This window comes from Schistocerca americana, chromosome 1 (genome assembly GCF_021461395.2).
Source record: "Schistocerca americana isolate TAMUIC-IGC-003095 chromosome 1, iqSchAmer2.1, whole genome shotgun sequence".
Taxonomy (NCBI): domain Eukaryota; kingdom Metazoa; phylum Arthropoda; class Insecta; order Orthoptera; family Acrididae; genus Schistocerca; species Schistocerca americana.
In genome coordinates this window covers 783,078,868-783,096,020 of record NC_060119.1, presented here as the reverse complement: position 1 = coordinate 783,096,020, position 17,153 = coordinate 783,078,868, and the positions used below count along the sequence as shown (strand labels likewise).

The following is a 17,153-nucleotide window of genomic DNA, read 5'->3' as shown; positions in this document are numbered from 1 at the left end:
TAAGATTTCGTTTTCCTCTGATTGTTTAATTGATGCGTGTTGTTCTTGATTTGTTTGCTCTGGGATATCTGAGTCCATTACTGTATTTTCTTCTTCTTCTTCTGATTGCACACTATTTTGTTCCAGTATTTGTTGTACTTGTTGTTTGATGTTTTCTAATTCTGACAGGGGTATCCTGTTATTTTTTATTATTACACGGATCTGATCAACTAGTCGTTCAGTTAAAAATTTTAATTCTGGGTATCTGGTAATAAATGTTGTGTATACTTGTGATCTGTATCCAGTTGAGTTGGTTCCTAGGTTTGTTGCCTGGTAATAAAAGAACATGAGGTGTCGGTTAACCTCATCAGACCATCTCATTCTCTGTCTTTGTTTTCCTTCTAGGGTGATTGCAGGAAGCATGTCCTGCAAAACACCTTTATTTGGATTTAAATCATTTTCCGTGTGGCTAGCAGTGTCGTTACCATTGTGGACAGGCATAGGGTTCTAGTGTCGTCCCCGACCATGACAGTGCTTGTCCGAGGCTCCATTAGTTCTGTCCTGAACCAACTAATCACACTAAAAGGGGGATTAGCCCTATTAGTGGTTTGTTCTTTAGCCCTATTAGTGGTTTGTTCTTTTCGTCGCATTTTACAACTGGCAGAACATACCAGAGGCCTATTCTTTTCCTGGGCCTCCACGGGGATTATTATTATTATTATTATTATTTCTTTACTTTCTCAGACGTTAAGTCTGGTTAAAAATGGAAAGTGACGAGGACCTTGATCAAGCGTCACTTCCTTTTAACTGTATGGTATGTGTTATATTGCATTTAGGAACTTTCGGGTAATTGAACATGTATCAATAATTACAGATTTCTGTAGTTGTATATATAAGTTTGGATGTAGCTGTATTGCATTGATGTACTGGTGGATATTGTGTGGTATGACTCCTGTAGTTTATAGTATAATTGGTATAATGTCAACTTTATCCTGATGCCCCATGTCCTTGACTTCCTCAGCCAGTTGGATGTATTTTTCAATTTTTTCTCCTGTTTTCTTTGGTATATTTGTTGTATTGGGTATGGATATTTTGATTAGTTGTGTTAATTTCTTCTTTTTATTGGAGAGTATGATGTCAGGTTTGTTATGTGGTGTTGATTTATCTGTTATAATGGTTCTGTCCCAGTATAATTTGAATTCATCATTCTCGAGTACACTTTGTGGTGCATACTTGTATGTGGGAACGTGTTGTTTTATTAGTTTATGTTGTATGGCAAGTTGTTGATATATTATTTTTGCTACATTGTCATGTCTTCTGGGGTATTCTGTATTTGCTAGTATTGTACATCCGCTTGTGATGTGATCTACTGTTTCTATTTGTTGTTTGCAAAGTCTGCATTTATCTGTTGTGGTATTGGGATCTTTAATAATATGCTTGCTGTAAAATCTGGTGTTTATTGTTTGATCCTGTATTGCAACATGAATCCTTCCGTCTCACTGTATATATTGCCTTTTCTTAGCCATGTGTTGGATGCGTCTTGATCAATGTGTGGCTGTGTTAGATGATACGGGTGCTTGCCATGTAGTGTTTTCTTTTTCCAATTTACTTTCTTCGTATCTGTTGATGTTATGTGATCTAAAGGGTTGTAGAAGTGGTTATGAAATTGCAGTTGTGTAGCTGATGTATTTATATGAGTGATTGCTTTGTGTATTTCGCTAGTTTCTGCTCGTTCTAGAAAGAATTTTCTTAAATTGTCTACCCGTCCATAATGTAGGTTTTTTATGTCGATAAATCCCCTTCCTCCTTCCTTTCTGCTTAATGTGAATCTTTCTGTTGCTGAATGTATGTGATGTATTCTGTATTTGTGGCATTGTGATCGTGTAAGTGTATTGAGTGCTTCTAGGTCTGTGTTACTCCATTTCACTACCGTATTTACTCGAATTTAAGCCGCACTCGAATCTAAGCCGCACCTGAAAAATGAGACTCGAAATTCAAGGGGAGAGAAAAGTTTTAGGCCGCACTTCCAAATCGAAACAAAGTTGGTCCATTGTAATATGAGACACAATTTAGGTTGAATGAACGACGATACAGCTGTAGTAGTTTGGTTCGAGTCGTAAGCTTAGCAGTTAAGCTTTACCAGGTAGCCGTTGTTATGCGTCAGGCGCTCTGTCCGTATTTATACAGGTACCCTTCCTTTTTCACATGCTTCGTCTGGTTTGAATTGATTGCTTATTTTCCTTTGATCTGACAATTGCAGTTCTCTTTGTTGTAGGTGTTTCCGTCACTCAAAGCTGAAAATGCATTACTGTACTGTGTCATGCATTGTTTGTCGCATTCTGAAAATGAGGGTTTACGGCCTGTCGTCGCTTGCGGCATGGCTTGCTTTTGTGCACGCTACCGCCGCTTACAATTAAAAAAAAAAAAAACAAAGTGAGAAATCGTCTCATTAGCGAAACAATGGCAAGAGACTGCTATTCGTTGCTACTTAAACTGCTGCTTTCTTTGATAATGATCAACAAGAACCAAATAATAGACTGCGTATGATAGAAGATGTTCTGAACGAGAATTTAGCGAAAATTTTTTCCGTTTGAAAATCATTGCAGACGCCTCTTTAGTACATTACATTATGCACAGAAATTAGAGTCATCTTAGATTTAAAAATCTAGTCAATTGCCGTGCTTCATTTCTGACTTTATCACTATTAGGCATAAGAATAATACGAATATAAACATGACATGGTATGTATATTCTTCCGCGTCTGCTGTTGTCTCACTCTAGTTTCGTAGTTTATTAGGCGGCCAGGATTTAAATGAGATAGAACGCAAACACGAAAGAATACATGGCAAAATGTTTATATTCGTATTATTCTTATGGTGAAGAGAATACTGCATGTGATTCACAATTCATAAAAGTTCCTATTAGCAACCATTTCTTCTCACAGTTAGCAAAAAATTCAGAAAGCAGAGTTGGCCATATTGACAAATATCCCCAACAGTCTTGCCAGTCGGATTTTCGTAGTACATTGAAATGCTGCTACAATACGGAATTTGTATTTACTTCGTTGGATAATGTATGAAAATGCAGTGGTCGAAACTCGGGGCGGAGAAAAATAAGCTCGTCTTCCACCTTTTTTTTATTTATTTACTGACGCTTGTGAAGCATGTCAGCGTAGCGCTACATATATTTGATGACAGAAGTTAGTTGTGGCGGCACCTACCAACATTTTTCAGAGCTTCCGCTTACTTTGCACTCGATTCTAAGCCGCAGGCGGTTTTTTGGATTACAAAAACCGGAAAAAAAGTGCGGCTTAGATTCGAGTAAATACGGTACTCCAAATGAGTAGGTCAATATTGGTATAGCGTAAGTATTTACCGGAGAATGGAAAAAATCAGCTGGCGAGACAAGGCTACAAACGAAGATGTCCTCAGAAGAGTGAAAGAAAACAGATCTCTTTGGCGAAATATACAGAAAAGAAGAATAACCTTCATAGGTCACATTTTACGGCATAACAATTTCATTAAGAGAATATTAGAAGGAATCATTGAAGGAAGAACTCGCCGAGGACGACCTAGATTAAGCTACATTCAACAAGTAATAAATGACATCGGGTGCCAGACCTATGCAGATATGAAGAAGAAAGTTGACAAAAGAACGGAATGGCGTGCTGCTGCCAACCAACCTGTGGGTTGATAACCGAAGAAGAAGAAGTATTTATAGCTTTTGTCTTGTTTCTTGCTGTCAATTCTGTTTTCAGTATTTTTGTTAGCCTTTGTCTATATTTTTCTTTTAGTTCTTCTTTAATATTTGTATTATCTATTCCTATTTTTTGTCTGTATCCTAGATATTTATAGGCATCTGTTTTTTCCATCGCTTCTATGGAGCCGCTTAGGTTATCAAATAAGTAATCTTCCTGTTTAGTGTGTTTTTCCTTGACTATGCAATTTTTCTTACATTTGTCTGTTCAAAAAACCATATTTATATCATTGCTGAATATTTCTGTTATCTTTAGTAATTGGTTGAGTTGTTGATTTGTTGCTGCCAGTAGTTTTAGATCATCCATGTATAGCAAATGTGTGATTTTGTGTGGGTATGTTCCAGTAATACTGTATCCATAATTTGTATTATTTAGCATGTTGGATAGTGGGTTCAGAGCAAGGCAGAAACGACTTAATGAGTCTCCTTGGTATATTCCACGCTTAATCTTTATTGGCTGTGATGCGATATTATTTGGATATTAAGTGTGGTTTTCCAATTTTCATTACTACTACTACTACTATTTCTTTACTTTCTCAGACGTTAAGTCTGGTTAAAAAAATGGGACGTGACACGGACCTTGATCAAGCGTGACTTCCTTTTAACTGTACGGTATATGTTACATTGCATTTAGGAACTTTCGGGTAATTGAACATGTATCAATAATTACGGATTTCTGCAATTGTATATATAAGTTTGGATGTAGCTGTATTGTATTGAACTACTGGTGGATATTGTGTGGTATGACTCCTGTAGTTGATAGTATAATTGGTATAATGTCAACTTTATCCTGATGCCACATGTCCTTGACTTTCTCAGCCAGTTGGATGTATTTTTCAATTTTTTCTCCTGCTTTCTTTTGTATATATGTTGTATTGGGTATGGATATTTCGATTAGTTGTGTTAATTTCTTCTTTTTATTGGTGAGTATGATGTCAGGTTTGTTATGTGGTGTTGTTTTACCTGTTGTAATGGTTCTGTTCCAGTATAATTTGTATTCATCATTCTCCAGTACATTTTGTGGTGCATACTTGTATGTGGGAACGTGTTGTTTTATAAGTTTATGTTGTAAGGCAAGCTGTTGATGTATTATTTTTGCTATACTGTCATGTCTTCTGGGGTATTCTGTATTTGCTAGTATTGTACATCCGCTTGTGATGTGATCTACTGTTTCTATTTGTTGTTTGCAAAGTCTGCATTTATCTGTTGTGGTATTGGGATCTTTAATAATATGCTTGCTGTAATATCTGGTGTTTATTGTTTGATCCTGTATTGCAATCATGAATCCTTCCGTCTCACTGTATATATTGCCTTTTCTTAGCCATGTGTTGGATGCGTCTTGATCAATGAGTGGCTGTGTTAGATGATACGGGTGCTTGCCATGTAGTGTTTTCTTTTTCCAATTTACTTTCTTCGTATCTGTTGATGTTACGTGATCTAAAGGGTTGTAAAGGTGGTTATGAAATTGCAGTGGTGTAGCCGATGTATTTATATGAGTGATTGCTTTGTGTATTTTGCTAGTTTCTGCTCGTTCTAGAAAGAATTTTCTTAAATTGTCTACCTGTCCATAATGTAGGTTTTTTATGTCGATGAATCCCCTTCCTCCTTCCTTTCTGCTTAATGTGAATCTTTCTGTTGCTGAATGTATGTGATGTATTCTATATTTGTGGCATTGTGATCGTGTAAGTGTATTGAGTGCTTCTAGGTCTGTGTTACTCCATTTCACTACTCCAAATGAGTAGGTCAATATTGGTATAGCATAAGTATTTATAGCTTTTGTCTTGTTTCTTGCTGTCAATTCTGTTTTCAGTATTTTTGTTAGCCTTAGTCTATATTTTTCTTTTAGTTCTTCTTTAATATTTGTATTATCTATTCCTATTTTTTGTCTGTATCCTAGATATTTATAGGCATCTGTTTTTTCCATCGCTTCTATGGAGTCACTGTGGTTATTCAATATGTAATCTTCTTGTTTAGTGTGTTTTCCCTTGACTATGCTCTTTTTCTTACATTTGTCTGTTTCAAAAGCCATATTTATATCATTGCTGAATACTTCTGTTATCTTTAGTAATTGGTTGAGTTGTTGATTGGTTGCTGCCAGTAGTTTTAGATCATCCATGTATAGCAAATGTGTGATTTTGTGTGGGTATGTTCCAGTAATATTATATCCATAATTTGTATTATTTAGCATGTTGGATAGTGGGTTCAGAGCAAGACAGAACCAGAAAGAACTTAATGAGTCTCCTTGGTATATTCCACGCTTAATCTGTATTGGCTGTGATGTGATATTATTTGAATTTGTTTGGATATTAAGTGTGGTTTTCCAGTTTTTCATTACTATGTTTAGAAACTGTATCAATTTAGGATCTACTTTGTATATTTCCAATATCTGTAGTAACCATGAGTGGGGTACACTATCAAAAGCTTTTTGGTAATCAATGTATGCGTAGTGTAGTGACCTTTGTTTAGTTTTAGCTTGATATGTCACCTCTGTATCTATTATCAGTTGCTCTTTACATCCTCGTGCTCCTCTGCAGCAGCCTTTTTGTTCTTCATTTATAATTTTGTTCTGTGTTGTATGTGCCATTAATTTCTGTGTAATGACTGAAGTTAATATTTCGTAGATTGTTGGTAGGCATGTTATGGGGCGATATTTAGCTGGGTTTGCTGTGTCTGCTTGATTTTTAGGTTTCAGATAGGTTATTCCATGTGTAAGTGTATCAGGGAATGTGTATGGGTCTGCAATGTAACTGTTAAATAATTTAGTTAGATGTGAATGTGTTGAGGTGAACTTCTTTAACCAGAAATTTGCTATTTTATCTTTTCCAGGGGCTTTCCAATTGTGTGTAGAATTAATTGCTCGGGTGACTTCATGTTGCAAAATTATCACTTCACTTCAGGCATTTGTGGTATCATCTTGTATGTGTCTGTTTCTGCTTGTATCCACCGTGCATGCCTGTTATGTTGTACCGGGTTTGACCATATGTTGCTCCAGAAGTGTTCCATGTCTGTTATGTTTGGTGGATTGTCTATTTTAATGTGTGTGTTATCTATTGTCTGGTAAAATCTCTTTTGGTTTGTGTTGAGTGTTTGGTTTTGTTTCCTTCTATTTTCACTTTTTTTGTATCTTCTAAGTCGTTTGGCCAATGCTTGTAATTTCTGCTTCTTTTCATCTAATTGCTCTATTGCTTCTTGTTGTGAGATTTTACCTAACCTTTTTCGTTTTTTGTCTGATATTTCATTTCTTATAAATTGTGTTAGCTGTCCGATGTTTTTTCTCAGTTTTTCTATTCTGATCTGTAGCCTGTGTTGCCATGCTGGTTTTGTGGGTTTCTTCTGTGTGTTGGTTTGTTCTGATCTCTGCCTAGTGTGTATATTTAGTGTAGTGAGTGCTCCTATATAAACCAGTAGTTGTAACTCTACCATAGTTGTATTTTCATTTATTTTGTTGTGTATGATTGTGTTGATAGTTTTTATTGTTGTTTCGACTTGTGGGTTAATTGGCGGTCTATGCAAGAATGGTCTAATGTCTGTATGTGTGCCTTTGTATTCTATATATGTCAGCTGAAATTTCTCTTCTATATCTAACACGTGTGTCTCTTCGTGTTCTATTTGTGCTTGTTCTGGTGGCTGTCTTAAGATTTCGTTTTCCTCTGATTGTTTAATTGATGCGTGTTGGTCTTTGTTTGTTTGCTCTGGGATGTTTGAGTCCATTACTGTATTTTCTTCTTCTTCTTCTTCTTCTTCTTCTTCTGATTGCACACTATTTTGTTCCAGTATTTGTTGTACTTGTTGTTTGATGTTTTCTAATTCTGACTGGGGTATCCTGTTATTTTTTATTATTACACGGATCTGATCAGCTAGTCGTTCTGTTAAAAATTTTAATTCCGGGTATCTGGTAATAAATGTTGTGTATACTTGTGATCTGTATCCAGTTGTGTTGGTTCCTAGGTTTGTTGCTTGGTAATAACAGAACATAAGGTGTCTATTAACTTCATCTGACCATCTCATCGTCTGTTTTCCTTCTAGGGTGGTTGCAGGAAGCATATCCTGCAAAACACCTCTATTTTGATTTAAATCATTTTCCAGTTGGCTTGCAGTGTCATTACCATTGTGGGCGCGCATAGGGTTCGAGCGTCGTCCCCGACCACGACGGCGCCTGTCCGAGGCTTCTTTAGTTCTGTCCTGAACCAAGTAATCACACTAAAAGGGGGGTTAGCCCTATTAGTGGTTTGTTCTTTTCATCGCCTTTTACGACTGGCAGAACATACCAGAGGCCTATTCTTTTCCCGGGCCTCAACGGGATTTATTATTATTATTATTATTATTATTATTATTATTATTATTATTATTATTATTATTAGTTGATGAAACTCTAAATACAGTATGAACATATAAAAAAAAAGCAGAAATATACATAAACAAATTTCACCACTGTAAGGTCAACATAGCAATGTGTGACTATAATGTCCACACTAGTTACCCCACATCAATAGTGTTTTTATTACAGTCACTATACCAACATGTGGCAAGAAGTCGTACAAATAAATGAATTTCAGAGAAGCACTTGGGATAAGTTACACATAGGTGTCACGCAACCAGTCAAAATATACGAGAAATGATACACACTTCCTTCCGTTTGCAGGTTTTTACTGAAACTGGTGGTTTTCCAGAGTAGCAGTGTAGCTCACACCAGAAGTTGTATTACAATAATGTGACAGGTCATAAGATACCCCATAATACCATGTCGAACCACCTCTTGCCCAGCATAGTGCAACATGTCGACATGGTGTGCACTCAGAAAATCGTTTTAAGTCCATTGTAGAAATACAGCCATCCATAATTGTGAAAGTGATGCCTGTGTAGGATTTGTGCATGAACTGACCTCTCAATTAGGTCCCAAAAATGTTCGACAGGATGTCAGATAATCTGGGAGGCAAAATCATTCAATTGCCCAGAATGTGCTTCAAACCAGTCATGAACAACATGACATGGTGCATCGTCATCTACAAAAATTCAACCACTGTTTGTGAAAACATGAAGTCCACGGTCTCCAAGTAGCTGAACATAACCATATCTAGTCAATTAACCATTTACAGTCAATGATTCGTTCAGTCTATTCCACATAAACGCAGATCACACCACATTACGGGGCCACAACCAGCTTGCACAGTGCCTTTCTGACAACTTGGGTCCATGATTTAGTGGGGTGTGCACCACAGACTAACCCCCGCATCAGCTCTTCCAGCTGAAATTGGGACTCACGTAAGCAGGCCATTGTTTTCCAGTCATCTAGGGTCCAACCGATATGGTCATGCGCCCAGCAGAGGCACAGCAGGCAGTTAGCAAAGCCACTCTTGACTGCCGTCTGCTGCCATAGCTCATTAGTGTCAAATTTCACTATGCTGCACTATGGATACATCTATCGTACACCCCACAATGGTTGCTGTGCTTAGTTTATGCAGGGCTGCTTGTCTGCTAGCATTGCCAGCTCTACGTAAACACTGTTTCTCTCAGCTGTTAAGTGAAGAACTTTGGCCACCGAGTTGTCCGTTTATGTACTTTCACTCGTGACGGGTGGTTTAAGAGATTATGAGTACATAACAGTTCACAGGCCTGCTTATAGAGGCCACTTGAGTCTGTCCCCTGGCACACATTGGTGAGTCGTCAAAGAAACAGTTAACAGTATTATTTAAATGATTGCAAACGTGTGCTCAGCCTCTTCTGTAGCCTGCATTATTGCTGCAAAGCCAATATGTTCAGTGCTACACACAACCTGTACTTCACTGTTACCTATTGCTCCACAAAGTACTGTGTTCCATAAATTGTGTTTATTCTTGCTACTGCAAACTTGGCTTGGAGTCAGTGCTAAGTCACCCAGCAACAGTCTCAATGAAAGAAATAGTCCAACATATCACTGCACAGCAGCAAGCTTTCACCATACATTAATATCAGTTGTTGTGCTAACCTTCGCCTTCGCAAGAACCGGCCAGCTTATTTGTTGTAATGTGATGTGGAAGCTTCTCTCAACCTATTACTGCAACAGAACACGTCACAGCAACGTGTGTAGAGTGTTACCATTGTCAGAAATGCGCAAACTAGTCTTACAAAGCCTAGACTGCAGAATTCCACAGGTTCACCCATCATCGTAAATTTGTCACTAGCACCTATCACAAATCCTATGCTGATCGGATGGTGCATGATGCTATTATTTGTCTGGTACCAGGTAGGGAAGTCCACGAAAAAGCACTTCAACGCAACAATCGATGCATACAGATGTGCTCGATATAGTACAGTCCTTCGAAGTGTCACAGGCTGCAAGTGATCAGATTGCTGCAGGGGGGGAAGGTATCTGACGTTTCTCAGTCAATCCCTGTCAGGCACACTGCAAGTGTTCAGGATGATGGGGAACCCATTGCAGCAGTACAATCTATGACTCAGCATCACATGGGGCAGTGTAGGTTATGGCCACAGCAATAACTGGCTGTGTCACAACGGTGTCCACATGTCCCCACTTGTATCTTGCCTGTACTGCTTCATCCAACAGTAGCATCTGCGAGCCCTAAGCCTTGGGCTGTTTACAAGTGCTGAAAGAAAGGCCACATTGCATCAGTGTGTAACTCCTCTTCAAACATGGCAGACACAGAAGCACCAATGGACACACTGTATCTCTACAATGACTGTCTCCCCAAACAAATTGTTTACTGGGGCGTGCGCGTTTTTTTTCCTTCTTTTTTAGCCACTAAAAATTCAAGTGGACACAGGAGCTGCAGCGACTTTAGTAAACCCACAAACACACATGATCTTGGGCTCAACCCCCCCCCCCCCCCCCACACACACACACACACACATACGGAAGTTTGTTAGCTACAACAAACAACAACATTCTGATCCTAGGTCAGTTCTCCGCTCCTTTCTCCTCGACGTCTGTTGTTCACCCTCTTGCCTTCCTTGTTGTGGATCATTCCCATTCAACTGACGCGTTTAATGCTTTTGGTTTCTCCACTGCCGACAGGGTAAATTTAGTGTCAGATCAAGTTCCGTATTAGCAACTAGAGTCCCTCTACTCAGAGATTTTGTCTCAGTTTCTCTCTGGGCTTCATTGCGCTACTAGTTTTGAGGCCCACATTACGATGAGAGTGTCCACCCACCCTCATGTTGTGCAACCGTTCAAGGACAAATTAGACTGTTTGACAGCACTTGATGTCATTCACCCAAAGCTTTGCCTCCAGGATGACATTAGTGTCACGATTGATGCACAGTCTGTGACAGATACAAAGGTTGCCCAGAAAGTAATCCACCGCATTTTTTTCTTTCAACAAATTTTTTATTTAACATAATGAGAATTACACACACAAAAGAATGGTGTTTTATCTATACAACCTATTTTTCCACATAATCTACATCCCGTTCTATGGTCTTCCTCCAGTGCGAAACAATGGGGTGTATGCCCTGTCGGCACCAATCATTGTCCTGGTGGTAGAGCCAGTGTGCCACTGTTTGAATCACCTCCTCCTCATCCCCAAAATGTCTTCCACAAATGGCATCCTTTAATGTCCCAAACAAGTGGAAGTCTGAGTTGGCTAGGTCAGGAGTGTCAGCCTGGGATAGTCTCCCCACCCACTGACATCGTGGAGCGCCACCGAACTGCCTTCTGATGACCTCACCCTCCTTACCTAGCAACTAACTGTATTTCCATCAACAGCAGATGCTCCATAGACTTTGCACAAGCATTTGTGAATATTACCTACAGTTTCTTTTTCTGCAATGATGGGACGTTGCTTGTAACATACATCGCCTACAGGCGCCATTTTGAAACTGCCTTGCAACTATGCTATCTGTCTGAATTGACGGAAACACTGTGCAAGAGAGAGAGAGAGAGAGAGAGAGAGAGAGAGAGAGAGAGAGAGAGAGAGAGAGAGAGAGAGAGACTGCAAATAACACATACATAACGTTTCTCATTCACAGGACTGTTTTTGGCTGAGAAAAAGAAATGTTGTACATTACTTTCTGGGCAACCTCATACACACCCATTGCCCCGTCCTGACAAGTTGCTAGCAAAATTATCAGGCAGTCACTACTTTTCCAAGATCGATTTGTCGGAAGTACACCTCCAGCCCCCATTGGATGAGACCACTAGGCACTTTCCGATTGTCAATCCAACCTTTGGGCTATACCAATATCGGCGCTTGCCTTTTTTGTGTCACTAGCGCATCCACAATTTTCCAGCATGTTTTTAACCCACTGATAGTGATACATAGTTTTCTCAAAACAAAAGTGATATAAATGGTAGGTTAGGTTATATTCTGATAGATTTACACATCCTACCAAGGGTGTTAGGTGAATGCGTGTTGTAAAATATGTGGAGTTCCAGTTAGTTTACATGAAGACAGTGAGGTATCAAATGGAATAGTCAGGAAACTTATCATTAATTGTACTAGTTCTAAATATACTCAATTTTGGAAGTCTGATAAGTGTAAAGATAATTATTTTGAAGTAAATGTAAGGTGGTTTTATGGATTGAAAGTTATTGGCAAAGGACACACTGCAGCAGAAACAATGTGTGCCGTGATGAATATGCCACGCCCACCTTGTAAAATCAACAACTATGCAGGATTTATTGGAGCTGCTGTGCAATCTGCTGAGTGTGAGTCAATGAAAAGTGCTGCAAACAAAGCTGCTGAGATAAATGATGGTGTGACTGACATACCAGTAGCTTTTGATGGCACTTTGTCAGAAGTGTGGCTACAGTTTTAAGAATTCTGTTGCTACAGTGACCAGTGCAGATACTGGAAGGTAATAGATTTCCAGATTTTAATGAAACATTGTTATAAGTGTAAATCAGGGAATGGAGAGCGTATCTGTGACAGAAATTATGAAGGAACAACTGGTGGTATGAAGGCCTCTGCAGCTATTGAAAATTTTTGTCGATCTGTGAACGAAAGGGAATGTGTTACACTAAGTTCTTAGGAGATGGGAGACTCTAAAGCATGTACCAGAGTAGTAGCCACTCAGCCTTATGATGAGAAGATTATCACAAAACTGGAATGTGTTGGTCATGTCCAGAAGACGATGGGCATCAGGTTGAGTACGTTGAAACAAAGTTTGAGAGACAACAAACTTTCTGATGGTAAAATCATAAGAGGCAGGCTGACAGACAAAACGATTGATGAACTACAGCAGTATTATGGGATGATGATGATTCCCATACTTCTTTACAGAATGTAAGGGAGCGACGCGGGAGACCCGCGCTGCCTTACTAGGTAGGGTCCTAGTAGAGGTGGTTTGCCATTGCCTTCCTCCGACCGTAATGGGGATGAATGATGATGATGAAGACGACACAACACCACCCAGTCATCTCAAGGCAAGAAAAATCCCTGACCCTGCTGGGAATCAAACCCGGGACCCTGTGCTCGGGAAGCGAGAACGCTACCGCAAGACCACGAGCGGCGGACTTGGCCATTAGAAATAATACTGAGGATTTGTTGAAAATGAAGCAGGCAGTAAAGGCTACCTTCTTCCACAGTCTGTTAACTAATGAAAAACCAGTACACCACTTTTGTCCTCCTGGACGTGATTCATGGCGCAATTACAATGCCCAGTACTCAAACAGTTCATACAGATATAAACATTCCCTCCTAGCAGCAGTCATGGATATTGTAAAACCTACTTACCTAGACCTGGCAAATTCTGAATTACTGAAGAAGTGGCTGCATGGTCAGACTCAAAATCCCAATGAATCGTTCAATAATCTTATATGGACACTCTTACCAAAAAATGTTTTTGTTTGAATGAAGATACTGAAGTGAGGGGGAGGGGGGGGGGGGGTGTCAGTGATGCTGTTATTGCTTTTGATGATGCCAACATTGGTAGGGTGAAAGTACTACAGCATATGGGAATTAATCTTGGAGCAAACTGCATCAGAGAACTTGAAAACTTGAACGGATGGACAAGGTTTGCATTGATAAAGCAGACAGCATGCAGCACAGTTGGCCACCTAGGAGTCCAGAAAGAAGAAGAAATAACTTGGAAAAAGATCAAGAGGGTGATAGACAGTATGGTGCAGGGCACTTCTAAGTGACTAAAAATAAAAGATTAAGCATATACTAAGTGAGTTAGTCTTGAGACTTTAGAAGCAGTTTCTGAAAATTTACATTTTCTGTTGCATTTTTCCTTAAATCTCAGAAACCACCGAGTAGAGTATTCAAAATTTTAGGGAGTAATAACATACATATCCTGAGTCTACTGGACCAAAAGACGAACATAATGTTATGTATAATTAAAATTATTTAAGATAACGTACAAAAAAATGCACAAAATTTGAACAGTTTAGTTAAAAAATTGTTTTTCCTAAAGCAGTGACTGAAATGCAATTCTTGTAGTTCAATAGACTCAGAACATACAGTTTAATGTCCTGTAAAAGTTTAATGTCAGTGGCTACAGTGGTTCCTGAAATACAGGGAAGCCAAGTCACTTAATTTAGCATTGTCAGGTAGGGCATTCCAACTCCCCTTAAGTGATCACAAGGTTTCATACAAAGCTGTACAGGTCCCTGTAAGTGACAGTGCTCTGTACACAATACTGTGTTACGCTCAGTTTGGTCGGCAAGGGCCGGACAACAGCTACATCCACCTTAAATAAAGTTGTGACAATGGTAAAGTTGGCTTTTGTTAACATCCGGAAGTGCAAATATAAATACATTCAGTTTTTGAAATGTCTAATAACGGAAATGTAAAAAGAAGCCAAACTTTTTGCAAATCCTGTTGTTACTCACTGGAACAGCTTGATTGAATCTTTAATGTATTCTGAAAATTACTTCTGGGATACAGTCAGTTCCAACCCCCCCTCCCAAATCCAGTTGCTGGATACGACACACAGTAGCAATAGTGGTGTGAATTTTATTAAAAATGGACAGACAGTACATCATTACTCCCCTATTGCGAGGAACATCAAATTATAAGACAGGAACACAAGTACAATAGTTCAAAATACAAGGTTTTGAAACTAACCTGAACAACATCTGAGCTTGCAGAGATTGTCTGCTGCTGCTGAGGAACAGTTGATGCAGGTTGTTGCTGCGGTGGAGGCGGTGGCTGTGACTGAGGTTGTGCAGCAGGTGGTGGTGGAGGATAAGGACCAGAAGTAGCTATGAAGCCCCCATCACGACCTGTTGCTACCAGAGTCAAAGACTTCTGCTGCTGCTGTTGCTGCTGGGCTTGTTGTGGCTGTTGGCAACTACCTGCTAATGGCTGGCTGCCACCCGTATAAAACGCATTATGCACAGAGATGGTATTATTCGGCCCCTGATGGAATAGTGTCCCTGAGACACCTGATGCACAAACCATACCTGTAACATATAATAAGTAATTAGTTGGGAAAGTGAGGAATTTATTACAGATGAAATAAACTATTTGTGAAAAGTCAGAAAAAATTCATTTAGCTAATCTAACTCAGTGTTCATCCAACATCAAAACACAACACTTACTTTTTTTCAACATATTCTATATTGTATGCTTGTCAGATCACAATATCTAGATGAGAGCTTCAACATATGTCTATTCTTTCTCCGAGTGCTCATAAATGCATGTGCTGCTCTATCAAAAACATCAAACAAACTCACAGCACACAACATATGAATGTATTGAATTCCACTACAATTCTTTCCAAACACTGCAAGCTTTATTTTGCAATGTAATCAATACAATGAATATTGAGTGAACAATCAGAAGAGGACATTTAAAACATCCTTCAAAACCATTTACCTCTTAATCCATTTAGCAAGATTTAAGTTTGTGGTATGTCCATTAACGTGGTAATACAAACAGCACCACATTACTTTTTTCTCAAATGATACCTGACCTTCCAAATAAATATTCATACTCAAATTAATGCAATTATTTAAATTTGTGTATTTTTGCAGTTTTCTGTTTCTCTGCAATGACATAATTGGTATTCTGCTAAAAACTGCTAGTATGATGATTTGTACAGACATTGTTGTTAAATGTAAAAAGCAATGAAGATGAAGTTTCTTATCTACCCCCCCCCCCCCCTCCTTCTCATTCCATTTCCCCTAATGGCTGAGGTCCATTAGATCAACACTAATGCTTCCACAAACAAAATTCCGGTATTTCCAAAATGCTAACAATACCTTTAACACCATTTCTCAGTGTATATCTAATTTATTAAAATGCAGCCAAGAAAAACAGGCACATTCAATTACTTCTCCCCCTTCCTTTTAAACCAAATGCACATGAAAACCAACACATTTTCCCAGAATCAGGACTACAAAACTGCAGAATCAAGAACTCTCCCCAAAGTTCAGTGGTTGCCGAGACAGTAGACCAAATATCCTTCTTTACTAGGGGTGACAGTAATGCACTGCCTGCAGCCGAATAGTGCTGTCACCACGTTGTGTGTTCACATGAAACAAAATCTTGCCTATTTTATGTTTCAACCAATCTATGCATTAACCAATCACCAATATTTCAAGTATCTCAGACAAATGCATATTCTTACCCGTTTACCGAAAATTGTCATTGTCTCCACATTATTCTCAACAATAATACTAACACCTGGATTTCTAGAGAGTTAAAGAGAGTATAGTGTTATTTGTGTTCAATCCGGTCTCTCCGGGTTGAGCAAATTAAACAACACAAACATGTTTATTTAAAAAAAGTCAATAGAAACAAGAGTTATAATGAGGTAATGATTAAATGGGCCCAAAAATTCAGGCATTTTGCCAGAGATTTCACACAAGGTACATGTGCCTATGCATCCTGTTAGTGGTTCTTTTGTGAAGGAAAGCATTAAACCAAATCATTGGTTCAAAGGTCCTACAAAGCTAATTGCTACAAATTGTCTAATTTGTAAAGGAATTTTATACAGATCAAATATCACACATCCTTGGCAACTACTGCAGAGAAACCTCCACTGTATATCAGACACAGCGGCAATTACAGAATACTAACAAGAGGCAACAGGTACCAGTTTTCTTGTTCATGCCATCCCTCAGATCCCACTGATAATGGGGAAAAAAAAGAAGAATACTTAATAGAGCTTAAATTAATGAAAGGAACAGTACCATTTATAGTACAACAGTTATAAGGAGTAATAATTCAATGTACTCAACGTGGCACTTCGATGAGCGTATGTGTTGCTGTGACAGTGAAATTTCGTGTAGGTACTATGACATTCCAGGAGTGCTTTTCATCATTTGAAATCTGATTGTCTGTTTTATGACCTTCAAAATTAAACTGTGTGTTTTTTGTTTGTGAAAACATTTCAGGCGTGGTGAGCTTTCCATGAAATGGATACAATGTGGAACAGGATTTGCATATCAGCATGATTGCCAATGAACTGGAGCATTGGTCCTGTACAGCATCATGTCACCTAGAGACCCAGACACAATGATGCACCATGAC

The 17,153-nt window shown here is 38.8% G+C and overlaps 1 protein-coding gene across 1 annotated transcript in view; it reads right to left on the bottom strand.

Annotated features, from left to right (window-relative positions):
• Positions 1-17,153, bottom strand: part of LOC124594193 (ankyrin repeat domain-containing protein 17) — a 256,867-nt gene that overhangs the window by 162,465 nt on the left and 77,249 nt on the right. Inside the window, exon 17 of the mRNA XM_047132555.1 lies at positions 14,742-15,079. Within this exon, the coding sequence (XP_046988511.1) occupies positions 14,742-15,079 (338 nt within the window). The remainder of the gene's footprint in view (positions 1-14,741; positions 15,080-17,153) is intronic.